The sequence below is a fragment of the Grampus griseus genome (genome assembly GCF_964374135.1).
Source record: "Grampus griseus genome assembly, chromosome: 10".
NCBI lineage: Eukaryota > Metazoa > Chordata > Mammalia > Artiodactyla > Delphinidae > Grampus > Grampus griseus.
In genome coordinates this window covers 38563312-38589502 of record NC_139004.1, presented here as the reverse complement: position 1 = coordinate 38589502, position 26191 = coordinate 38563312, and the positions used below count along the sequence as shown (strand labels likewise).

Genomic DNA, 26191 nt, shown 5'->3' with positions numbered 1-26191 from the left:
ATGCAGTGGTGTCTTTTGAAGTACCCTTTATGAGGCCTGTCAGGGTAGGAGTGGCTAAGAGAATGTGTGCAGATGTGTCTGACACTGCAGACCTTATTTTTAATGGTCCTGTGTAAAAGGTTTCTCCTCCTTAAATGCAGAAATTTTGTGGTTATTTTCATGGTAGTTGTTTTGATTTGTTTTAATGGTTTCCATTTGGAGCTTTTAAAAAAAGTTATGATTTAGAAACAGTAAAATTTACCCTTTTTGTGTACAGTTCTGTGAGTTTTGGTACATACAGTCGTTTGACTGCCGCCACAATCAAGATACGGAACAGTTTCATCACCAAAAGATTCTCCTGTGTACCTTTGTTGTCAGTCCTGCCCCCCTCCCTTACCCTGGGCAGTCACTGCGCCAATGTCTGTCGCAATGATTTTGCCTTTTCCAGCATGTCGTATAAATGGAATCATATAGTACGTACCTGAAAAGGGTTCCCAGACCCAGTTCCTGTGTGTGTGTGTGTGTGTGTGTGTGTGTGTGTGTGTGTGTGTGTGTGTACGTCAGTGGGGTGTATGAGAATTCAACTTAATTCTGACACTATCTACCTGGGGATAGAATCAGATTCCACAGGTAAAGGGCTCAGTCCCACAAGACCGCCCTCCACTTCAGATGCTGATCACAAGCCCAGGTTAACATCTGTGCTTCTGACCAACTGGCTACAAAATGGAGGCTCCAGTGACTCCCTCCAACTTAGGATGCCAGTTGCAAGTCCAGGTTGTTACCTGGACTTGAACCTGGATATAAGTTGTTTATCAGATATATTATTTTCTGACTAGCTATAAATCAGAGGTTCCCACGACCCTCTTCTCAGGTTCAATTGATTTGCTAGAATGCCTCACAGAACTCAGGAAAACCCATTTACTTCACTAGATTACCGATTTATTTTAAAAGGATATTAAAGGATACAAATCAACAGCCACATGTAGAGATACATAGGGCGAGGTCCCGAACAGAGCTTCTGTACTCCTGGAGCTTGGGGCCTGGCATGGTGGCATGCAAAAGTGTTCTGGTTTCCCCCATGTGGAAGCCCTTGGGGAAAAAAAGGGACCAAAAAGCTGTCTTTTTTGGTTTTTATGGAGACTTCATTGCACAGTCATGATTGACTAAATCATCTGCTAATGGCATTGATTCAACCTCAAACCCCCTCTCCCTTCCCTGGGAAATCGGGATGGGACCGAAAGTTCCAACCCTCTAATCACATGGTTGGTTCTCCTGGCAACCAGCCCCCACCCTGGGGTGGTATCCAAAAGTCACCTTCAGGGAATTCCCTGGCTGTCCAGTGGTTAGGACTTTCACTGCTGTGGCGTGGGTTCAGTCCCTGGTTGGGGAACCAAGATCCCACAAGCTGCACAGCACAGCCAAAAACCAACTAACCAACCAACTAACCAAAAGTCACCTTCATTAACAGCTTATCAATCAGAAAATTCCTTGGGTTTTGGGAACTGTAAGCCAGGAACTATGGATGAAGACCAGGTGTATCAGAGAAATATATTTTGGTCATCCGAATGGCCAAATATATATATATATATTTCCTATGAATCACAATTTTCCAGTACCCTTTTGAGTCTGGTCCCTTTCACTTAGCATAATTCATTTGAGACTCATACTTGTTGCATGTATTAGTAATTTGTATTTGTTCCTTTTCATTTCTGAGTAGTATTCCATTGTATGGACATACCACAGTTTATCCATTTTCTAGTTGAGGGCCGTTTGGGCCATTTACAGTTTTTGGCAATTGCAAATAAAGCTACTATAAACATTTACATACAGGTTTTTGTGTGAACATAGGTTTCATTTCTCTTGGGTAAATGCAAGAAATGAAATTGCTGGGTCTTATATAAATACATGCTTAACTTTATAAGAAACTGTGAAACCATTTTCCAGAATGGTTCTACCATTTTGCATTCCCGTCAGGATTACAATTGCTGTGTGTGTTCCCCAGCACTTAATATTGTCAGTATTTTAAAATTTTAGCCATTCTAATAGGTGTGTAGTGATATTTCATTCTGGATTTAATTTGCATTTCCCTAATGACTAATGATGTGGAGCGTCTATTAATGTGATTCTTTGCCATCCTTGCATCTACTGAAGTTGCCATTTCAACATCTTTTGCTCATCAAAAAAATTGGGTTGTTTATTATTATTGAGTTGTAAAGATTCTTTATATATTTTGGATATAAGTTCTTTATCAGATATATTATTTTCTCCTAGTCTGTGATTTGTCTGTTTATTCCCTTAACAGTGTCTTTTGAAGAGCAGAGTTTCTTAATTTTGATAAAGCTCGATTAATCCTTTGTTTTTCATAGATAAGGTCACGAATATTTTTTCCTATATTTTTTCTATAAATTTTATAGCTTTAGGTATACATTTAGATCTATGATTCATTTTGAGTTAATTTTTTTATATGGTGTGTGGTATGGGTAGCGATATATTTTTTTGCACATGAATGTCCAATTGTTTTAGCACTATTTGTTGGAAAGACTGTCCTTTCTCCATGGAATTGCCTTTGCTACTTTGTTATACTCTTTTTCAGAATTGTTTTAGGTATTCTAGTTCTTTTATCTTTCCAGACAAAATTTTAGAATCAGCTTATTGATTTCTACAAAAAGTCCTGCTGGGGTTTTTCTTGGAATTTTGTGTTGAGTCTCTATAGCAGTTTGGGAAGAACTGATATCTTAACTGTATTAAGTCTTCCACTCATGTTGGTGGATTTTTAATTAAAGCTTTAAAGAGAGTGGAGTGGAGCATTGATGCCTACTCTAGTTGTTTAGTAATAAATCATACTGAAATTAACCGTTGAAGAACAAGTTCTCAGTTAATTTAATGCTCTGTTTGAAAGTGGTTCTTAGTGAGGGAAGAATCTTTAGTATCGTGGAGGAGTGAGATTCTAATTCTTTCTTTCAAAGGCTTGATCTGGAACCCCTACAAGATAGCTGGCTCAGCCTTTGAAAGGAATGAAAGGGGAAACTTTCCCAGATGAACTTCATAAATGGGGCCAAGTGCCCTTCTATCCTCAGGTTAAGAAATCTCCAGGTTAAGGAGAGAACTACCAAGGAGGATTTCTGACCTCACATCTCATCCTCCTTTGCTTTGGTTTCTTCCAGCTCTGCAGCATTGGGCTAACTGTTGAGAGTGGGCAGTAGGGGAAACAGATTTAATTGAACCACAGCATGGGAGGTGTGCCTGCCTCCAGGCTAGCTGCTTAGATCACTCAAAGAGCTTTCAGACAAAGGAGTTGAGACATTAAATATGAAAATAGGCTCTGCCAATTTCTCCGTAGCCTGGAAGAAATGCCTGTTAGGATTGGTAAAAGTGAGGCAAGTCAGCTGATGATGTCGCATGTTAGTACATATTAAATTTTGCCTGCTTTTCCACTAATGTCATTATCTTAGGCAGCTTTTATGAATTAATTCATCAGTTTTCAAAAAGGCCGTGTTAATGAGACTACCAGAGCTTTCAGCTCCTCCTTTATAATTGAGGAAACTACAATGTGAGGGCTGGGATAGGAGATTTTTTAAAAATTACATTTTAAAGTTACATTCATTTTAGTTCACTGGAAAGAAAAATTTCAAATAATAGAAAAGTGAATGCACACAAAATGCTCAGATTCTCTGCTACCCACAGTTGCCATTGGTGGCCATAGTTTGAAAGTATGCTGTATGCTTCAGGCCCTTTGCTATCTTAATATAAAAGTGACCATGTGAGATTTTGTTTGTTTTTAACCTAAAATAGGATCATATTTTACAAACTGTTATGCAAACTTTTTTTTTTTACAATTTACCTTGTTCATAGATCATAAATACAGTTTTGTCACAGTCCTAAAATCTACCTTATTCTTTTAAAATTTTTGTTAAATATCCCATAACTCATTTTTCTATTCTCTAGCTGATGTATGTTTATGTTGTCTTCAGTATTATTTCTGTTATAATTTATGCGGCTGTGGACATTCCATACAGACATTCTTACATGCTTATACGAGCATTTCTCTAAAAGACATTGATAGAAAGTAGAATTAGCAGGTCAAAGTGTAGGTACATGTCTAGATCTAATTGGTGGAGCCACATGGCCCTTCCTTAATGGTGAACGAGCATGCTCTTTTCCCTATACCTTTACTAACATGGAATATTATCACGTTTTAATGCTCTTTACCATGGTAAGCAAAAAAAGTGACTTTAGAATTTGGCATTTGCCTGATCTAGTGAAATTGAGCACCTTATCTTGTTGATTAGTATTATATATTTAGTCTATGAGTTGCCTATCTTTTTCCTTTCCACTTTTCTACTTAGAAACTAATGGTAGTAGAAATACTTTGTATAAATACCGATAATATTTGACCAAAGTGGCACTCAGAGGAAAGTTTTTATCCTTAAATTCATTTGTTAAAAAATAAGAAAGACTAAAACTTAACCAAAAGAAAGTATCAGAGAGGAATTAATAAAGATAAAAGCAGATAGTACACATCACCTACTTTATGGTATGCAGGTACACCTCAGTTAAACACAGAAAGAAAACAAGGAAAACAAAGAATGAAATTAAAAAATGAAAAAAGCAATAGACTTGAATATTGCAATGAAAACTTGTCTGTTTTTTAAAATATCTCGATATTTCTGATCAAGAAAAGGGAAATACAACATGTAGGAATAATATAAGAAATATAAAACCATAAATGCAGAGATTTTAAAAATAAATAGAAAGAATTTATAAGAATAATTTTTTTTATTTGGTTAGTTAGAAGTTTCTACCATCCTCCTGGGATGAATTGTCTGGGTGAATTATTGGTCCATCACAGTGACTAGCTGAGGAGGGGTTACTACTGGCATTCAGTGCCCAGTGACCAGGAATCCTAAGCATCTTGCGCCATGCAGGACAAACCTTCACAGTGAAAAATCTTCCCAGAAGGAGAAAGCTTTAATAGATCCATGAAGTAGAAAGCCCATCTCCCTTCCCCCACGAAGGCACTAGGCCCAGATTTTATGACAGTTTTATCCGACTAGATATTCCTCTGTTATTTCAATTGTTTCCAATGTAGAAGAAGTCTTCTGAAATCTTTATACAGGACTAGCGTAGCAGAGCAGTGTTTTGTGTATCACTTATTTCTCTATAGTGTTTAACTCTTTGCCCACTGGACATTGGGGGCCTGCTACTGCCCAGAGAAACAGTGGACAACTTTACAGGTTTGCTAGCAAATAGGAAAGTAGCCAGGAGCTCTAAAAGTCATTGTTCTCTGTGGTGCTTTTCTGCAGCATCCACTAATAGTGCTTAGGTCCAGGTGAAGTGGTTACTTAACTTAGGACAGTGATGCATGATTATCTGAAGACAGTGATACATGTGGACTCTTTGGCACAAGCTACACTTCGGAGGTTTTAAGATGCAGTTAAATCAGTATTCCCGAGAGCTGTGCATTTAGGTCCACGTGAAGTTTGTGCACGAGTATGAAGACCTCAGTCTTCTTGGAGGGGAGGAAAATATTATTTTAGCTTCTCCCTCTACTCCCACATCCAAAGGGCTGCCAATTTCTGAGCCTTCGGGGAATTCTATAGTGTGAATTTTGGCTTTTCCCTTAGGCAACTTGGGATTGAGTTTTCTTGGGGGTACTTTCATTTGCACATCTTATAGTAGGAGGCCCACTTTTACTATTAGTTTAGTAAGACTTTGGGAAGAAGCTTTAAATAAGTACCTGTATTCAGTCCACCATCTTTGCCGGGAAGTCCAGGCTAGATATTCTTGGTAGATTCCAAGCTGTAAATTTGGATGCTTTTCCCAAAGGCAAAAAATGTAAATGAGAGAGTTTAACAATTAAGCCTCATCTTCAGCAGCTTCCTCTTCTCTCACCCCTTGCATTAGAGGAGCCCTACTATATAACTGTCTTGCTCTTATCAATTTATATTTCTGAGTTGGAATAGTTTACTTTTCTTTCCATTATGGAACAAGTTAGAACTTTGTCAGCTATGCATCTATATTTTCTTTCACCAAATGTATCAACAGCCATTATATACAATATGTATACATGAGACATATGTAAAATAATCATAAAAGGGCAGAATATGTTAAATTCATGTAAAGTGGTATAAAAGTAATTTCAGAGTTCAAAGAGGAATAAATTGTGTCAGTGTAAGAGATCAGGGATGGCTTTATGAAAGAAGTGCATTTGAGCTGAACCCCAAAACAGAGAATTGTACTTGATTGGCAGAAATAAGGAGGAAGGAGAGGGCCTTCCAGACGGAGGGAGTGGCATAAATAACAGGAAGATGACAGGAGATGATAGCATGTTTGGAGAATGGAAAATAATCCAGTTTGGCTCGAACAAAGGACTAGTCGTAGAATACAGGATCTCAAATGGCAGTCTTTATTCCAAAGACCATGAAGTATTGTTGAAGCTTTTTGAATGAGGTGACAGGATAGAAGCCACACTTTAAGTACAGTCGTCACTTGGTATCCTCAGGGGATTTGTTCCAGGGTACCCCCCCACCCCCCCACCCCCTAGATACCAAAATCCTCAGACCCTCAAGTCCCTTATATAAAATGACACAGTTTTCATATATAACCTACCTGTATCCTCCTGGATACTTTAAATCATCTCTAGATTACTTCTAATACCTAATACAATGTAAATGCTATATAAGTAACGATAGTTGCTGGCACATGGTAAATTCAAGTTTTGCTTTTTGGAACTTTCTGGAAATTTTTTTTTCTGAATATTTTCAATATGTGATTGGTTGAATCCACAGATGCAGAACCCATGGATATGGAGGGCTGACTGTTTGTATAATTGTAGAATTTAGATTGCACTTGGGAGAGACTGGAGTCAGGAATACCCTGAAGTCAAGAGACTTCAAGAAATCTCTTGAAGGAAATTAGAGCCCAAACTAGGGGGATAATAGAAAGTGATAGGAAGGAGAATATGGATAGCAGAGGTTTTGAAGATGTAGCATTAACAGGATCTTACAACCAAATATGGATGAAAGAGGAGGAGAGAGTATTGAGGATGATTCTAAGGTTTTGAGCCTGGTTATTTGGGGAAATAGCGTGCAACTAACAGAATAGGGAATTGAAGGAGGGGCGCATTTGAGGAAGTACATTAAGTTCAATTTTGGACAGGTTAAGTTTGAGATGTTTCAGGTACCAGAATATCCAGCTAAAAATACTCGATAAGCACTTGGAAATGTGGGTCTGATGTTCAAGAGAGATGTAAGGATTAGAAATACAGATTCATGAATCATCCACATTGAGGTGATGGATAACATAAGAGAAAATTGCTGAGGGAAAGACTAGAGAGATTGAAGAGGTCAAGAATAGAACTTACTTTTAGAGGAAAATAAAGGAAAAACATGGGAAGATAACCAGGATAATGCAGTGTCTTAGAAGCCATCACGGAACTTCCAAAAACCCCCAAATCACTGTGGTTTAAACAAGATAGAAGTCCAGAAGTAAGGAGTCCAGGGCTAGTATGGCAGCTCATGATGGTCAAGGACCCGGTCTCCTTCTGCCGTCTCATAGGTCATGATGACTATTCAAGTTCAAGCTATCAGCACAGGCCAGAGGAAAGGAGAGAAGAAGAGTACTTTAAAGACAGCTCTCAAAAGTTGCACATACCATTCTCACTTATAAAACCCATTGACCAGAGCTTGGTCACATGGCTGCACCTAGCCACAAAGATGAGAAATGTAGTCTGTATTCTAGGTGGCTGTGAGCCAATCTAAAAAAAATCCCATGAGAGAGTGTGTGCTGGGGACAACTGGTAAACAGTTTCAAATGATACAGAAAGAGCTAGAAGGACAAAGACTAGAAAAATTGGACAATTGACCATTGGTAAATCCTAGATGGGGAGGTACTTCTCTGAGGCAATTGGGAAGAGATGAAATTATCCCCAGATTTTGACATCATGTTGAAAATAGTTCAGGAAGTTTGACCTAGACCTTCTCAGGAAATTGGTGCGATTATCCTCCGAGAGTATAGGTGCTATGGGAAAGATGACGATTAGAAAAGAGTGGCAGAGGCGAGAAATTGATCTTACGGGGATGTCATAGTTTTCAAAAGGTGAATAAAAGGTCGGCTGAGCCTGGTAGTCAGACTCACGTTTGAATTCCTGTCTACCACTTCTTGGCTGGAGGCCTTGAGGAAGCCATTTAACCTCTTTAAGCCTCAGTTTCGACAGGTAAAGTAGGGTTACAAATTCTTCCCTCACGGTTGCTGTGACTATTAAAAAAGGACATGCTTAGCACAGTGTCCGGCACAGAAGAACTAGTACCTAATACTTGGTAGCTAATGGAAGACAGCTGAGTTAAATACATTGGTAGAGGACTCAGTCAGTTGTTTCTTGAGTATTCAGCAGGGCTCAACATTCCAGCAACTGGAGAAGAGAAAGCAAATGGTTGTGAATACCCAGTGTTGGAACTGGCAGAAGATCAAGGGAAACAGAGATGGCAAGTGTGCTATTAAATCGGGCACGGTTAAATATTATGGCCGGTTGGAAACTGATCCAGGCAGAGCTGGTAATATTGAATAGGGGAGTCTGAGGGGCCAGGGGGTCCAACAGCAGGCAGTGAACAGACTCTTTAGGAAGAGTTTAGGGAAATAGGGGAGCTGTCAGTTAATCAGGACCAAGTCCAGGTAGAACAGTCCTGAGTCCCAAAGCTGGGCTGTGCCCGTGGGTGCTGCCGTGGGTGGAGGTGGTTCCTGACCTGAGCATCCTCCACCGTGCTGTTACACATCACCCTGAACCAAACTTGCAAGACGGCTGGACCTTCCCTGGCATTTGAGTTTCATTTTGCCTGGTTCATAGGGCCACTTAGAAGAACCCTGTCTCCTTTGTAGAGTCGGGAGAAAGGAAACGAGACTGTTCAGTGTTAGCTTGAAGAGCAGTTTGGAAATGGTTGTAAATAAAAAATGATGATAATGATGGCAGCTTATGTTAACTGAACGCGTCTTATGGGCCAGCTGCATGCCGAGTTCAGTTACACTGATTAGGTCATTGAATAGCTCAAGACAAATCTTCCGAGTAGAGGCTATTTTTATCCCTGTTTAAGATGAGGAAGAAAAAGTTAGGCATTAGAGCTGGCCCTTAAGCTCTAGCGTGGCCGAATCCAAAGCCTGTTTAACCATGAGGTTAAATCATTTCCCCTGAAGCCCTGCTACTATTCATGTTTTAATGTCACAAAGCTGGAAGGGAACTTAGGTCATCTAATCACAGATTCAAACCGTACTAAATCTCAAAGCCCTAGAGAATGCATCCCAGCCGTTCATTTTTTGAAAGAGACCCAGAGAGGAAAAGTCACAGGGCTGGGGCTCCAACTTGGACCTCTTGAATCCCGGTCCAGATCTTCTTCTATTTCTCTGGTTGTCATGGACCAGAAAGGACTCTCAGTCTATTTGTCTTATCAGATCACGATCTCCAGCAAATGTCTCCATAACATACTCGGTGCCTTCTTTCTGAGGAAAGCACGGTGACCCTCCAAAAGCAGCCATGGACTTGGGAGTTCCCTGGGCACACACAGTTTCTGATGATCACCACAGTGACTAAGCATTTGGAAGGTTCCAATCCTAAGGGAACAAAGAAAACAGAGCAGCCCAGGAAACTGGAGTATCCCAGCCTTCTCCTCGGAGCCTGAGGATTGATTTAACGTCGCAAGTCCTCACATGAGCTGCATTTTTCAGCCCTCATTTAAATCGGCAGAGGTGACTGATAATGTGTAAATGTTAAAATGTTATCATTCAGAAGCCCTTGAGAATCCCCATGGATCATGATAGTAATTAAAATGCAGCATAGAAGACCCCTTGCTTCAGCAGGTCACAGGGTAAAAGAAAAATGCGCACCCAGAATGAATAAAAATGGAAAGTCGAAGGGACTGGGAATTAGCATACTGGGGTGTCCTAGTATTCAGTGGAGCAGCTGGCCTTGATGTATGGGGAGAGTAAGGACACAGCCCTCCCCGTGTCCTGTTCCCTCTTAGTTTCTCTCCTAGAAGGGCAGGTTGTGAGGAGTGCTGGGTGCAGCATAGGAGGAGGGTTGGAAAAGCTGTGGAGTTCCCAGGGTGGGAGCATAGTGATTCTCAGTTGAAGGAAGACCTCGGGCCTGAGGGTTCTCTTCTGCGAGCCTGCGAGTCCACGAGCCCCTAGGCACAAGGTTCCTGTCACTGATTTTTCTAAAATATTTCCACTTCTCTTTAAGCCTGTCAAGGCCTTTCTTCTCCTTCAATACCCAGCTCAAAAATCTACCTCTTCTGAGAAGCCTCCTGGTTCAAAGTTATCACACTCTCCTTTCTGCTCACTGCACAGTGCATTTGGTTTATACTTAAAGCATCTATTAATCTTTGCCTTGCATTCTAGTCATTTCTTTATATGCTGGTCTCTTCCAATAGCTAGTAAGCTCGTGGAGCAGAGTCCTTGTCTTCATCTTTATATCTTCAGGTGCCCCCTGAAGACAGACATTGTGCACATGCGGATTGTGGGAATGGGTGGTCACAGTGACAATTCTGGGGCCTATCTCAGTTTCTCACTTCAGCATTCTCACTGTATTACCTTCTGTCCCCTCCTTCTGCTGTCGAGAGTTATAAGGATGATGAAGGCAATGGATGTTGGTACTTGTCACGTACACTGTCGCTGACGATCCTTGTGACAAATCCGTGAGGAACAGAGAAGTAGTTGGTCTCATCTGTGAGCAGAATATGTTGTTATGGTCCCTGTGTGGAGAATAACAGTTGTTACCATCTCTTGAGAGCTGGCATGTGCCAGGCATGGTCCTAAATGCTTCACATATATAATTTAATTCTCATAACAAGCTTATGAAATAAGTACTATTAAGATCCCAAAATTATCGATGACAATACCAGGCACAGAAAAGTAATTTGCTCAAGATCTGGCTTTGGGTGGGTGGGTGGGGAATCTAGCTTTTGATCAGTACATTATATTGCTAACACCTTGTCCCTAAGAGACCTAATATTATCCTGACTTTACAGAAGGAAGGGACCATTGAGTAGATCTTTTCCCACTCATTGATTTGCCAGGAAATCTAGCTTAGCCTTGGATATAGTTTTTTATGGGAAAGAGAACACCAGCTTGTTGAGATCCTGAGGTTCTTAGATCTTGACAAGCTTTTTAAATACCAAGGTGTCTTTCCTAGGGAATTGCCTGGGTAAGTTGTCTCATTATGAGCATCCCTTTCCATGATTTCTTCTACTCTGGTGGATTGTGGTTTCTCTAATGGGATTATGACCCTTGGAAATTCTTGCTCTTCACATATTTCCTCCTTCCATAAGTTCCATAAGTTCCTTCTTTCTGCCCACTTCCTTCCTCCAGCATCTGTCTGGTACTGAGCTCTTGGCATCTGTCCCTCTTTCTCCATTGATGACTCGCATGAATGCGTGGCTGTTGGACAGGGCCTTCATTGTTGGCTCCCTCAGCAGCAGTCAGAACATTCCCTGTGGCCTGGGTTCCAAGGTCCACCCAGGCAGTGTGAGCCTGGCTCACTCCCAGTTCTGGACTGGTGTTTTTCTTTTGTTGTTGGACTCCCATCTCCTCAAAAAAATTGTTAAATAAGGAGCTAGAAGCTGGTGGAAAGGAAGAGAAGCCTGTGCTCCTGTTATCAGCGCTCTCTTTCGAGTTCAGAGGCAGTCAGGGGGACACTGCACCTTGGGCCAGAATCTGGAGGAAGTCAGCCATCAGATTATAGTCCTGGAGGTGGCGAATTTCACACCCTGGTTAACTCTCCCCATCAACCTCTCCTAGGAAGTCCTGCTGTCCCGAACCACCATTAGATGGTCATGTGGTCCCACTGTGCAGCCCCACAGGGCACTTCTTGCATGCTGTCAGTTGTCATACGTGGTGTTCATAGCCTGGAAGTCAGGGCTTCCTGAGGCCTGAGTGAAGCTGTGTGGAACTCTTACGTACTCAGCACATCTTCTTCCCTAGAGACGTGATTCAGGATGTTCAGTGCTTGTTCAGTGCTCTGGACTTGACCTATGGGGTGTGGGATGAGTGAGTTCGGGGTGTGAAAGTCCTGAAGCAGTCAAGTATAGAGGAAGGAGATGCCAAAGTTCATACTTCTGGGCTCCTGTGGATAAGTAATCAGAGCCATAAAGTGGACTTGGCTGCCCCCTCAGCAGCCTCTGCAGAGTTGCCAAAAGCTGAGCCGACTGTGGAGACCAAACTGTTCTTGAGAGGGTGGGGTGCGTGGAACCATATCCCTGCCCAGACCTCAGGGCAGTGGGCTCATGCAGGGAGCTGGTTGTTGGGCACCTTCCTGAAACGCTGCCCTGGAAGAGCCAGCATTGTAGGACCCTGGCATCATGCTTGGGCAGCAAAGTGTCATGGTTATGAAGCGTGCCCCTCCTCACCTGACTGCCTTGGGGCTGCAGGCCATGATGAGGGAGGGAGGGTGCTCTGCAGGCAGCCCCGGGACAGACATCCGGCGGGGCTCTGCAGCACCCCAAGGGGAAGTGTGCCATCACAGTACGCTGGAGACTTGGCTTCTCATCACTATCAGAACGTAAAAGGGATTTTTAAGGACCATGCAGCCAACCTATTTATTTTAGATACTGAAGCCCAGCAAGATGTGATCACTGCCAAGGCCACACAGCAAGAGAGTAGAACAGCAGGACCAGAGCCAGGTGCTCAGATGCGTAGGTTAGAGCCTTCTCCCCCACCACTCCGGACAAACCACAGAAGGCCTGAGGCCTTAGATTTCTCATCTGTAAAAATAGTTGAACTTGACCCTTTGGATTCCAAGATTCTCTGCTCTCGTGAACAGTTTGGAGAGCTTGGGGCAGACTAGGGAATCATTTGGTGTATATACCGTAGATTCCACTCACAAAGAAAGTAGAGTTGAATATTAGCTGTGGACTGTGAACTAGTACTGGACACAGGGTTGTCATCTGCCCTGCTGATGTGGGTTAAAATCTCTAATGGCTCTAAGTTCATGCAGGGAGAGCCCCTTGGGTGTCCCAGTGTGATACTGATATTGGACTCTGATTTGATCAATTATTTATGCTACCTCAGGGCAGAGGTATTTGATACCTCGGGGGAGTGTACAGTAGTAGTTGGCCTCACGAGCCGGTAGTGTCAGGTTTCTGGGATGTTAGGACCATCTCAGGAGAACTGCACATGTCTCTTGACATTGACAAATCAGACCATTTTGATTTCAGTGGATCAACTAAGGTTAAACTTAAACAAATAGGAGCAGCTGGGAGGCTTTGGAAGGAGTGAGATGTGTACATTCTCAAAAAAAAAAAAAAGAAAGGAAAGAAAAGAAAAGAAAAAGAAAGAGAGAAAAAAAAAAAGTAGAAAAGTCTGTGCTCCCTGAGGAAGGAAGGATGAGGCGTGGAACTCTGAATCGCCCCCCTCTGAGGAAGGAAGCAGTTATTTCTCTGCTGGTTTGTTTTGTACTTTCAGTTAAGGAATTCCAGAAGTTGCAGGTTGTGGATTATGACTTCCATTTTTTTCCCTCTGTTGCTGCTTGCCAGAGGAAGGGGGGGGGGTGGGGGCGGGTGGCTCTAAATAACACTTTGGCCTTTATGGAAATGTATCAGATGTTCCAGGAGTGAGTCTCGCTTGCTTGTGCTTGCTTGCTCTCTTTCGCACGCGCGTGCTCTCTCTCTCTCACTTTTGCTCCGTGTTCACTCACTCTCTCCTCACTTGTGTCCTTTCTGTGGGATATAGTTAGCACCTCTTGTCGCCATATATAGCAAGGTCTGGTCGTTAATGTTAACAGAAATCTGACAACAAGGAAGGCTGCCAGATAGCATTAATCAGGCCAGTGTTTGGAATTTCATAAATGCTCTGACTTTGGGTACAAATTGGACATTAAGAACAATATGAAACTGTTTTCTGCCTTCCTCTCTCCCCTTCTCTCCCTCTGCCCTCTCCCCAGCCGATCCATCTTCTCTCTCTTTTCCTTTGCTTTTGAATTCCTCTGCGTGGCCGTGCGCTTGCTGCAGTGGAACTTTGTTGGTTTTTGCCGTGTTTAATTTTGTTATTTCTCTGTCTCTCCGTCCACTCCAAGACCACAGGCGGAGCAGCGGCAGCCGGAGCCAGGACTCTGCAGAGGGGCAGGACGGGCAGGTCCCGGAGCAGTTCTCAGGTCTCCTCCACGGCTCCTCCCCAGTGTGTGAGGCCGGGCAGGACCCTTTCCAGCTGCTCCCAGCCCCTGGCCAGAGCCATCAAGAAGGGTCCCCCGCACAGGGTGCCCGCCCCGAGGCAGGCATGCAGCTGGAGGAGACGGGCGGGCGCGCGTCTGGAGCCTCCGCGCCCCGCATGCCGGACCAGAGTAAGAGAGTGGGCTATCCGGCCAGCCTGCCTCCCGCCCACAGCCAGACGCACCCTGAAACTTCGACGCGCACCGCATCTCCACACCCTTGGGGTGCCGAGGAAGAAGGCGACCGGAGCGGGGCCAGAAGCCGAGCCCCTCCCACCGGCAGACCCAAAGCTGAGCTCAAACTCAGCCGCAGCTTATCCAAGTCTGACTCTGATCTCCTGACCTGCTCACCCACGGAGGACGCTACGATGGGGAGCCGGAGCGAGTCCCTGTCCAACTGCAGCATCGGGAAGAAGAGGCTGGAGAAGTCTCCCTCCTTTGCCTCCGAGTGGGATGAGGTAAGGCCGCGTGACGTCTCGGAGAGCTGGGCTGGCTGAGCCCCCCGTGCTCCCCTGGGTGCTGACGCCCAGGCCAGGATGTGGGCCAGGGCTGCCCTGCTTCCTTCGCACTTCAACCAGAGTGTTTCTGACAACTGGGAGGGAGGCAGGTGCTGGGGAGCCAGGTCAGGGGTCTTCCTGCCTGTGTGGCAGAGGACAGGTCCACTCATGGTTAATCTGGAGGGTGGAGGCCCAGCAGAGCAGGACTGAGGGAGAGGCGGTTCCTAGAAATGATAAGGTATTTGGAAATATTTGGATCCCATCCGCCCCACTGAGGGAGCCAGGCTCACCCTGAAGATGCTTCAGAAGAGCTAGAGTGCTTCCTATGAGTTTTCAGGAGGAAGAGGGAAGATCCTGAGTTGCGGGGAGGGGGCTTTGGGAGAAGCTGCTGAAAGGGGATCAGAAGGGGGATTTTCTGTTTCCCGCTGCTCGTGATTATTCTTACTGTGTTTCCCAGGAAGACCGAATGATCTCCCCACAGAAGCGTTCTGCCCATTCCACATTCCTGGGTTGGCCGGGCAGAGGGCTAGGTGGTTCAGGAAACAAAGAGAGATTAGTGAGGAGAAAACATTTGGAGTCTGAGGCCCAGGTTCCTTTCATAGCCATTGTTATAGAATAGTTAGAAATATGTGCCCAAATATTTTTCAGTGACCTGTGACATGTCTTCCTGGGCAGAAGAATGTGTCTCTCAAAGATGGGTAAACACGCAGGGAATGTTCAAGTACTACCCTTGAAAGCTTCTTGCTAGGAGGAAGCTGACTTTGAAGCAGGGTGGATCTGTCTCCCCGGAACATTTTCAAGAGATGAGTTTAGCACTTGAAGAGGAGGGGACCACTGCAGCTGGCATGTCCATTTGAACACTCTGTAGACTAAATGCCCTACCCAGCCCATCCGGATTGCAGCTGCAAAAGTTATGTAAACCAAAGCTAATCCCATTCCCAATGTGGGAACAGGGCGGGGCCAATTCCTCCAGCACTCATCTCCAGATACGATAAGGTTTAGGACTCTGTTTAGTCAGGGACAGGAAGATCCTGTGCCAGAGAAGGTCTGCACTATTTAGTAAACCAGAATTTGGTGAGCCTGTACTAGATGCCAGGCCACTTAAGGAAAATCAGTTTGTGTTCAAGAGCGCCTGGGGCCAGAAGATTACACACAGGAGAGTAGGTGTTTGTAGGAAAGTGTGCTGTACCTTTGTTTTTCAAAATGGAGTTTTACTAATTTACAGTCAAGTATAGGATAAGGCAGCTTAAGAGTAAGATAAATGCAATATTCTCTGAAATGGCAGGAGAGACCAATAGAGAAAAACATCAGTGGGGGTGGGGTGGGCAGAGGCGAGGGGTACGAGAGGGTGGAAAGAGGCTTTAGGAAAGATCACAGAGAAGTGGCATTGGACATGGAATTAAAGAACCAAGTGTTTTGGTTAGAACCAGATTGAAACCATAGGATGAAGAAAGGGCATTGAGGTGGAGAGAAAAGCATGAGCAAGGGCGTGGAGCTGAGAAAGCTTAGGTCGTTTGGTTTCTACAGAGTGTAGAGTTTGTACAGGGAGAGTAAGAAATAATGGTAGAAAGTGAAATTGAGACCAGACAGTGAGAGGACCTTGAACATGAGGCTGAGAAGTGAGTATTTGATTTGATATCAAGGCAGTATCTCAGAATCCTCCAAATGGGCTGGAAGACAGCTTTACCAATCTAACCATAATCTTCTTTATTGCTCTACCCTGAGCGTATCCTCCACCCCAAGAAGTCGCTGGGTGATTCTTCACGGGATATCCAGGCCCTGTTGGCATGCAGCATTTCCAGGCAGTGTTATGGGCTCCACCATTTCCTCCTGGAAAAGAAACAATCACCGAGGCACAGCCCAGCTTAATTGAAGTTGGCTGTTTGGGCTAATATATCAGTGGTCACCTGACATCTTAATGAGAGGAGGTTTATATGCTGATATTTCCTTTGCGGGTAGAGATTGCAGGTGGATCCAATGAACCCAGGGACTGTTCGAGGTCTAGGTGTCCTGGCCCAGGCTGTAGTGTGGCTAACCACCAGAAGCACTGTTGCATTTTAAATTTGAAAAAAGTAAAGGCAATTGAGGTCTTATTGGAAAGAATTCAGAAGATCAATCTTTGCTTGCATAGTAAACATTAACAGGGCCCTTTATGCGTAACCCTTCAACATTGTTTTTGAGTCATGTTATACTTGGTTTTTGTGGCTATCTCTGTCTAAAGAGAAACTTCAGGAGTGTTTCCCCCACTAGTTGGCCCTAAACGCAGGGCTTGGGCAGACTTGTCTAGAAGCGGGCATTAGTTAACGGCTGCTCGCCACTACCCTGACCCGTGCCTGAAGGCTGCTTTGCCTGTATCTTGTGCTTCACGATTTTTTTTCTTTGTCGTTGTTAGATCCCCAGGAGGTAGGGAAGGCTGCTGTGAAGCAGCTGTGGACCAGCTCAGCTGTTCACCGTGGGGCCTGTGAGGAAGAGGAAGGCTCCGGGCCCAGGCAGCTGCGATCCCAGCACAGATGGAGTTGCGTGCAGGCTAGCCAGGCTGCTCCTGGAAGGCAGTGCAGGGTAGCACGCGGGGCTCCTCTCCCAAGTCAGCAGATCCCGCTTGGAGCCCCAGCTCCATCGCCTCCACCTTCATGTGTGAGGCCCCAGGAAGCCTCGGTGTTATCTTTATCTGTGAAACAGAGGTGGTCAAATCTGTGTTTCAGAGGTGTTTTTACCAATTAGATATGTGTTTCACTGCCCAGCACAGTGCCTAGTATGCATAGAATATTGAGTGAATGGTAGATATTAATATTATTATTGTGCCTGCAGCTTTGGAGAAAGAGAACTGGGGCGTGGAGTGTCTTCAGACCATTAAAAAGGCAGAGCTTTGGGGTGGATGGTCCAGTGGTGGAGTTCAAGCCCTTCAGCCTGTAACCTCCTGTACTAGTCTGCCCCACCCAAGACGGAAGAGCCCGCCCCGCCTGGCAAAGTAGGGCAGGCGCCCCCGCCCGGCCCCACACCATTGTTCTTTGAGAAATTAATGAGCCTTTCTGCCTGGCTCCCTGAGAGAGGAGAGGTTAGAGAGCAACCTGCAGCCTCTCTACTGTTTATTGTTCCGATGTACCTTCTGTATCCGGGGTAACAGTGGCCACTTGATTGGCTGGGTGTTTGGGATAATGATGTATAGTTGGGGAATATGCGCAGTGGATGGTCACTTTGTCCACATACAGCCTGTTCCTGATAGGTGTTAACTCGGCCCTTGTCGATTGCCCTGAACCAAGGACTTTTAAAAGTTAGCCTGGTTAAGGGAAACCTCTGAGACAGTATCCACTAGTGACACTTGTATTCTCCGTATTTTCTGTTAAATTTCTGGTAACAAAGAAGGAACAGCTTACTTTTAAAAGTGCTCAGCCTAAGAGGAGCTCTAAATCCCAGCTTCAGTAGATACTTATCACGTTCTGCAGTCAAGTCAGCGCCCTCTTTGTCTTAATGATCCCGTGGACATCATAGAAGTTAAACTGAGAAGCTTAAATAAAACTTTAAAATATATAGATAAGGAGTGTAGTTGATAAATCACCTACATCTCTCTACATAGTTAACCTCTGTTAACGTTTGATGTATATCCAAATTTGGGGTCTCAGTACATTTGCTGATTTATAATTTGCTTTTCTTACCTAATGGCTCCATACCGCGGCAGTGTTAGTAAGATCTGGATTCAGAGCCTCATTCTAAAAAGCATAGTATTCTGTCCCTGGTTATATCATAAGGTTAGTTAGTTTGTTGTTCTTTAAGCTATTCTCCGATTGTTAGACACTGTGCAGGGCATCTTCCTTCTGCCTTCAGTGCATTCCCTACCCTCTCTACCTGCCTGTGTGCCCCAGGAGGCCGACCTATGTGGACTGCATCACTAGGCCAAGGAAATTTTGGATTGGCTGGGTCCCTCTGCTGCTCTGCTGAAGACCATCGGTCTTGTGAGAGATCCTTTCCCAGTAGCTGCTCTCTCTGCGTTCTGGTAACCAGCCCCTCCCCTGGACCCTCCTGGTCTGGGGCTCCTGGCTGTGACTAGCTCCCATCCCTTGTTACTCTCCGTCCCCTAGGCAAACCTGTATAAATAATCCCTTTATCAAGCTCCTTCAGTTCCCCAGTTGGAATGTGCCTTCTTTTTCCTGCAGGGACCCTGAATGATACGGACATTTCTAGCACGGTTTCTGTCGACTCTAAACAACCATAGATAGCTGTGTGCTGGAGCAGTCAGCATGGCTCTTGCATGTAAATTGTAAATTAATCTTCATTTGCAGATGAACCAGAAGGCATGGGTGCTGGGAGGCAGGAGAATTTCATCATTTAACTCGAAGCCTTTCCCACTTCCAACTCTAAGGAAGAAACCTGTTCTCCTTCCACAGTGTTGGCAGTGTCTGCAGCGTTTCAGCTGTGTGCTCCTGAATCAGTCTCCTGCGCTGCACAATGCACCCGCAGGCGCGCGCGCGCGCGCACACACACACACACACACACACACACGGCAGCAGCGGTCCACATCCGAAATAAACACCTCGAAAGAAGAACAGAGATAACCTCCTGGTCAGATAGTGGTTTGAATATATAACAAGTCTAAGGGGTCAGATAAGTCTCTCATGTACCTGCCTTTGAATGGGATTGAAGCTTAGGAAAGAGAAAACCACAGAAGGCTGCTTGTCTACTTAGCATAAACATTTGAGTCATTTAGAACTTGGCTAAAGGCTTAAGTGATGTTTTGTAATTGGCTTTCATCAATATTAAACTAGTGAGAAATGGGTGAAGTGCAGGGGCATGCTTCATATGCATTTTGTGCAAACTGAGAGTGATCTCTGGCCAGGGATTTGGGGAATGTCCTGGTTTCATCTGAAGTGGTAGCTGCGGGGACCCTTGGCCCTTGAATCTCCCCATGAGTAGGGAAGGAGCAGCAGCCAGGAGGGCACCCTTCCAGGCCAGGTCCCACACGCCTCACCCTTTCCAGCAAGCTGTCCAGTTGGAGGCATGATGTCATCAAGAGAAACACTGATTGGTTCAACTCTACAGAGGCTTTGGTTGCTTTTAACCCTTGAGAGTCAGGTGTGTAAGAAGATTGACTTAGATGTAAAACAGAGATTTGGGCTTGAGTTTCCGCTGACAGTGGCTAAACTTTCCACACCACTGTTCTGCAGTGTGCATTGTTCTTTGACATGTAAACAAGCACGTAGTCCTTTCTGCTGAGCACAGCCCTCCCACTCTAAACAAGAATGTGACCCTCCTACCTCTGGGGACAGATTGGAGCCTGGAGTGTCTATTTACATTGCTTCTGGGTATATACAGTAGTCACAACTTTAATCCTAGAACCTCTACATTTCCTTTGGCTTTAAGTGGCCTGGTAAGATTGAGGGTGTTTTTGTTTTCATATTTTAAAAATAATCTCACTTATTTTATAGGCAGTCCTGAATAAACAATTTTGGCCATTCTGTCTGATGAATCCAAGTGATTTTTTTTAGCCTAGATTTAAAAAAAAACATATATATATAAGCATCTCCACGGCCTTGATGCTAACAGAAGGCGCACCAGAGTGCTGTGAATAAGCTGGAGTCAGTCCTGGCTCTGCAGTTGGCCAGTGATGAGAAGGTCGGTGTGTCCACCCCCGCCGAAGCCTCTCCTGACCATCTCTTGATGACATCATGCCTCCCCCTGGACAGCTTGCTGGAAAGGGCAAGGCGGCTGGGACCTGGCCTGGGAGGGTGCCCTCCCGGCTGCTGCCCCTCCACTCTTCATCCCGGGCCTCTGGGACCCTGACTTTTCTCTTTCCTTTCCTCATTTTCACGCTTTTCTCTGCTTCTCCAGATTGCGTCATTACTGCTTTTCCTATCTTTTTACTCATCTTGCTTCTTTATTTTCATCTCTTTTTTTCCCTTTGCTCGCTCTCTCCTTTTCATCTGTGCTCTTTCCTATCTTTTTTTTTTCTTTCCTGTCTTTTTACTTTTTTCCTCCTTTTCTCATTCATTTTTTCCTCTTCATTCTTATTTTTACTGGTGGCATCAGGGAGGGGCTTTTCCAACAGCCAGTCATTCTCAGCCTTCTCCACCAGGATTTTTCTATTATTTTCTTTCTTTAAAACGTTCTTGCCAGGGCTCACCCATTTTTGTATTCTACAGAACGCTTACTGCTTGTGGTGTAAGCTACCTCCCCTTCACCCCACGCCACCACCCACACTGTCTGTCCTTGGACCTTTCACAAACAGTCTGGTTCCATTTAGCTGCGTCAGGACAGGCACCATCAAGTACTATGTACGATTTTGTGGTATGTGTGAAATTGCTAGCAAGATGAGAATTTCCCTTTTCTCCTCTTTTTCATTTCATTACATTTTGCTTTGTTCACACCAGACCAAGAGCTTGAGTGACAGTGAATGTAGGTGAATATATGAGAAGAATTTGGTCTTTATTCCAGTGCATATACATGCTGAGAATCAAGAAAGAAACATTTTCTGGGACATTCTTTATATACTTTGGTTCTGGTTTTGTATCTCTTGCTGCTTTTTTTCTAGTCATGGCATCAGTAGGATACAGACTGAGTAATTTTATATAATTTCTGGAATAGTAGTTTATCTTATGTTATTCTAAGCAATTGTTTGAGAAACAAGTAGAGGTATTTTTCATATAATTGGAAATAATGTAAAATAGAGATATATTTTTATCATAATTATTCATTCGTTTGACTAACTTATTGAGTACCTGCTGTGTTCCAGGCACTGTTCTCAGCACTGGGGTTGAGCAGTGAACAAAACAGACAAAATCCCCTGCCTCATGGAACTGACTTTCTAGAAGGCTAGAGGGGAAAGAGCAATAAAAGGAGACAATATGTAAAATGCATAGTGTGCTAGTTGGTGAGAAGAGTGCTAATAAGAAAAATAAAGCTGAGAAGAGGGATAGAGTGCGGTGGAGGCCAGGGCTGTAGTTTTCAGTGGGGCAGCCTGGGAAGACCCCTCTGAGAAGGAGGAGAGAGAGAGCTGGGCGGGTGTGGGCGGAGCACGAGCAGAGCTACTTGGCTGCTGCTTCTGTTTGTACACAATTATTTCTCCTGTAAGAGAAATTTAAAATTCCATTCTCTCCCTCTCCCTCTCTCTCTCTCTCTCTCTCTCTCTCTCTCTATATATATATACACACACACACACACATATACTATATATACATATATATGTATAACTGAATCACTTTCTGTACACTTGAAACTAACACAACATTGTAACTTAACTATACTTCAATAAAAGAATTCCATTCTACATTTACATTATCTTAAAAATATACCTTATTACCTGTTACCTTTAACTTCCTTTTTCTTTCTCTTTAGCCACTATCGCCACCTGCTTCCTTTCTCATCTTGTTTTTTTTCCTCCTGATTTTTTTCTGTTAAGCTGCGTTGGGGACTTTTTTTTTTTCTTTTGTTTTTTGAGGTACGCAGGCCTCACTGTTGTGGCCTCTCCCATTGCGGAGCACAGGCTCCGGACGCGCAGGCTCAGCGGCCATGGCTCACGGGCCTAGCCGCTCCACGGCATGTGGGATCTTCCCGGACCGGGGCACAAACCTGTGTCCCCTGCATCGGCAGGCAGACTCTCAACCACTGTGCCACCAGGGAAGCCCTGTTGGGGACTTTTAAAACATACATACATGTGTATGTACATACATATGTACACGCATACACGTATACACACACGTATATACATACATGTATTTTTAAGCTATTGAACTAGAATAAAATCTGAATTTCTAAGAATTTCTCAAACTTGATTATTGTCCTTGTCGTCATCCTGGGCCAGGATCATCAGGTGGGTTCTGACAGAGGAGTTGGGTTCTAGGTCATTGTCTTAGGAAATACATTTCCATGGGTGCATCACATGCTCAAAGCAGAAATAAAATCTAAAAACCAGGATTATAAGGCAAAAGGAAGGGAATTCAAAATGATTTAGACCAGGGCTTCCCTGGTGGCGCAGTGGTTAAGAATCTGCCTGCCAATGAAGGGGACACGGGTTCAAGCCCTGGTCCGGGAAGATCCCACATGCCAAGGAGCAGCTAAGCCCATGCACCACAGCTCTAGAGCCCACAAGCCACAGCTACTGAGCCAGCACGCCTAGATCCCATGCTCCACAACGATAGAAGCCACCGCATTAAGAAGCCCGTGCACTGCAACGAAGAGCAGCCCCCGCTCGCCACAACTAGAGAAAGCCCGCGTGCAACAAGGAAGACCCAACATGGCCAAAAATAAATAATACATTTAAAAAAAAATGATTTAGACCGGAAAATGGCCAGGAATCTGAAAACAGGAGCTCCCGTGAGAGGAGGACAGCTGACTAGGTGTTAAGGAGTCAGGGCAGATGAGTGCAGGTGTTGGCACCATCGTTTGGAGCACATAATGGTGCTTGCTGATGCCCTGGAAGGCATCTTGGGGCTGATGCCCTGATTAATCTTAAATGCTTCTTCTTAGGAGCCCCAAGCCCACGGGTTCCCAACAGTTAATTACAGTCAGAGTGTGAGATACTGGTGGCCTCAGACATTCTCTGACCCTGAGTGGACTTAGGGTGGCCAGTGTACAGGGAGCTTCTGAGGTGCCAGGTATGGAGATTGTCTCTGTGTGTGTGTGTGTGTGTGTGTGTGTGTGTGTATGTATGTATGTGTACGTATGTGTAGGTTCTGTGTTATTTCAGATGGTGAACTGCTTACATCTGGTGTGTCCAGCTAGGGGTCAGTTGTGCCCAGGGACTCTGGTTGCCTAGTTAGTGAGTGTGTAGTGCATGCAGGCCTGGGTCTGGTTCAGGTTGAGATGCCAAGCATTTTGATGCCTCTGGTCTGTCCTTGCTCCTTCCCTGTAAATCTGCCCAGGTGACCCGCTGCTGGCTGCTTCAGCCCTCATCATCTCTGGCTCACGTGGAGCCCCATGAAGTATCACTAAACATGCTGGCTTCATTACATTCTCATAGGACAACTGTGTTTCTATGTTTTTTCCTCCTTGAAATGAATAGACCCCAGAGAAGTTTAGTTTGTTCAGAGATGTGCTGTGTGGTCAGAGAGGCAGCTAAGTAATTACCCGGACAGATAGTGAGGGACAGGCTTTTCATTATGTAAGACCCTAGGAAAGCAATTAATCTGGACCTCACTTGGGCTTCGTTTGGAATCCATGATCCTCAGCAACAACACAGCTCTTTTCTGGATGCCAGTGTTGTGCTCGTGCCCTCAGAGATGTGATCCTATCTCAGCTCTGTGTTTTCATGGAGCACTGCCCTCCCTGCCTAGGGTTCCTTTACTTTTATTTGTCCTGCTTTCTTCCCCATGGATGTTCCATTTTGATGCCACCAGGGGGGTAGCCAGTGGGTAAGAGGAATGCTTGTGACCTGAAGATTCTGGGCAGGGCCAAGGTGCTGAGTGCTCTTCCCCAGGCGTCCTGCTCTGTCTTGCTCATGAGCTCGAATGACCCCAGTCTCTGGCGCCACAGGGCCCACCTGTCCATAACTCAAAGCGGCCTGTTTATCTATCTGGACAGGTGGAAAACTGCGTAAGCTCACTAGGGGCCTACAAATGACAATTTGTCTGGCAATCTGTTCTTGCCTGTCCTGATTTAAACAACCAGGAAGCTGTTGTAAACTCAGTTGAAATGGTGTGTTTTGTATAAATGTTCCAGTTCCTTTCTACTTTGGAGCTAGTTATTTTCAACAGGACCTCCAAAAAACCAAGGGGCTGCCTTGTATCTGTTATGCATTTAGGCATGCCGTCCTAGGTTTTGATGCTGGGGAAATAGCTTCCCTCACTGACACTCAGCAGGCAGATGAGCCTGGAGAAGCTTATCTTCAGGGGCTAGCCAAACCTCTGTGCTGGCTTATAGGACAGGAGAGAACGCTGTGGATCTCGGGGTGTAGTGGCAGAGGAGAGCACTTCAAGGGTGAGGATAGCCAAACCCCAAGGTCTTGAGCTGTCTCTGTGCCCTTGGTGGAAATATTTGTCTCAACTGCCATATCCAACTGCAGATAGAAGTCTAGGCAAAGCCAGCTCTGGAAATGGAACTTTTATACCCGGGGATTTTTTTTTTTTTGAGTTATAATACCTGAATATGGCTGACATTTAAAAGGTACTGAAGAATATATAATGTTTTAAGTCTCCCGCCCTCTCTGCTCCCTAGACACCCAGTTCCTATCACAAGTTTTTCAAGTATCTCTCCTACATAGTCCTTGAAATATTCTGTGCATCTGTAAGCATTTCAGACATGTTGACTATTTTTCTTTCTTTTTAAAATAAATGGTGCCATGTTATACATACTACTCAGAATCTCACTTTCTTCGTTTAATAGTATTTTTTTGAAAATCACTCTAATTCAGTATGAAGTGTTTCCTTTTCATTTTTATACTTCGTATCCGTAGTGTGGATATACTGTCATTTATCATTTCCTGTAGATGGACATTTTGGATGTTACCAAGTTTTTACTAACGTCAGCTACAGATTGGCACTCACCATTGGCACTTGCCATCTACCTCTACAAGGATTAAATCATGTGCTGCTGCAGCTGCTGACTTTCAACACCCCCTGAAAGGAGTTCAGGGTGGAGAGCAGAAATGAGGCACTCTGTGCTCTGGGAAAAACTGGCACAACAGGTCTTCAGATAGTTAGATATTTTCAGCAGCCAATTTTATGAGCCCAATTCTTTTTTTTTTTTTTTAGCACTTTTTTTTTTTTTTTTTTTTATGTTTGGCTGCTTTGGGTCTTCGTTGCTGTGCGTGGACTTTCTCTGGTTGCAGCGAGCAGGGCTACACTTTGTTGTGGTGTGTGGGCTTCTTATTGCTGTGTGGAGCATGGCTCTAGGCGTGTGGGCTTCAGTGGTTGCAGCACGCGGGCTCTAGAGCGCAGGCTCAGTAGTCGTGGTGCACGGGCTTAGTTGCTCCGCGGCATGTGGGATCTTCCCGGACCAGGGTTCAAACCCGTGTCTCCGTGCGTTGGCAGGCAGATTCTTAACCACTGCACCACCAGGGAAGCTCTGTGAGCCCAATTCTTGTATCTCCGCATATCTAGAAAAGCACTAAAATCCTTCATGGTGATGACGAAAAGTAAACCTTCACAGGACTAGCAGAAACCTTCTGCAAAAAAATATGTGCTTGATTACATGTACTCCTCCTTCACTAAAATCACATACATACTGACCTCCCCCCCTACCTCTTTGGAGCAGTTTCTCAGAGCTATCTGAAATGCTGACTCCCGGGCTGTAGTCCTCATTTTGCCCCCATTAAAACTTAACTCGTAACTCTCACGTGCATCTTTTTTAGTCGACACTAATGAAAAGTAATGCTGCAATGCATATCCTTATACAAAGTTATTTTAAGATAAATTTCCAGAAGGTAAACAGGTATCTTAAAGGGCTTATGCATGTTAAATTTACTCTCATACACACAAAGAGCACCTGTTTCTCTACACCTCACCAACCTGGGGGTTGTTGGCTTTTTAATCTCTTTTTGGTTAACAGGTTGGTAATGTTATTTTAGTATAGTTTTGAAGTGGGTGTCTTTTATTAGGAG

At 44.4% G+C, this 26191-nt stretch overlaps 1 protein-coding gene across 3 annotated transcripts in view; it reads left to right on the top strand.

Annotated features, from left to right (window-relative positions):
- Positions 1 to 26191, top strand: part of ANKS1A (ankyrin repeat and sterile alpha motif domain containing 1A) — a gene marked incomplete at its 3' end in the record, with an annotated part of 188452 nt that overhangs the window by 98564 nt on the left and 63697 nt on the right. For all 3 annotated transcript variants that reach the window (XM_082663056.1, XM_082663055.1, XM_082663054.1), the window contains exon 11: positions 14036 to 14625. In XM_082663056.1, coding sequence (XP_082519182.1) covers positions 14036 to 14625 — 590 coding nt within the window. The remainder of the gene's footprint in view (positions 1 to 14035; positions 14626 to 26191) is intronic.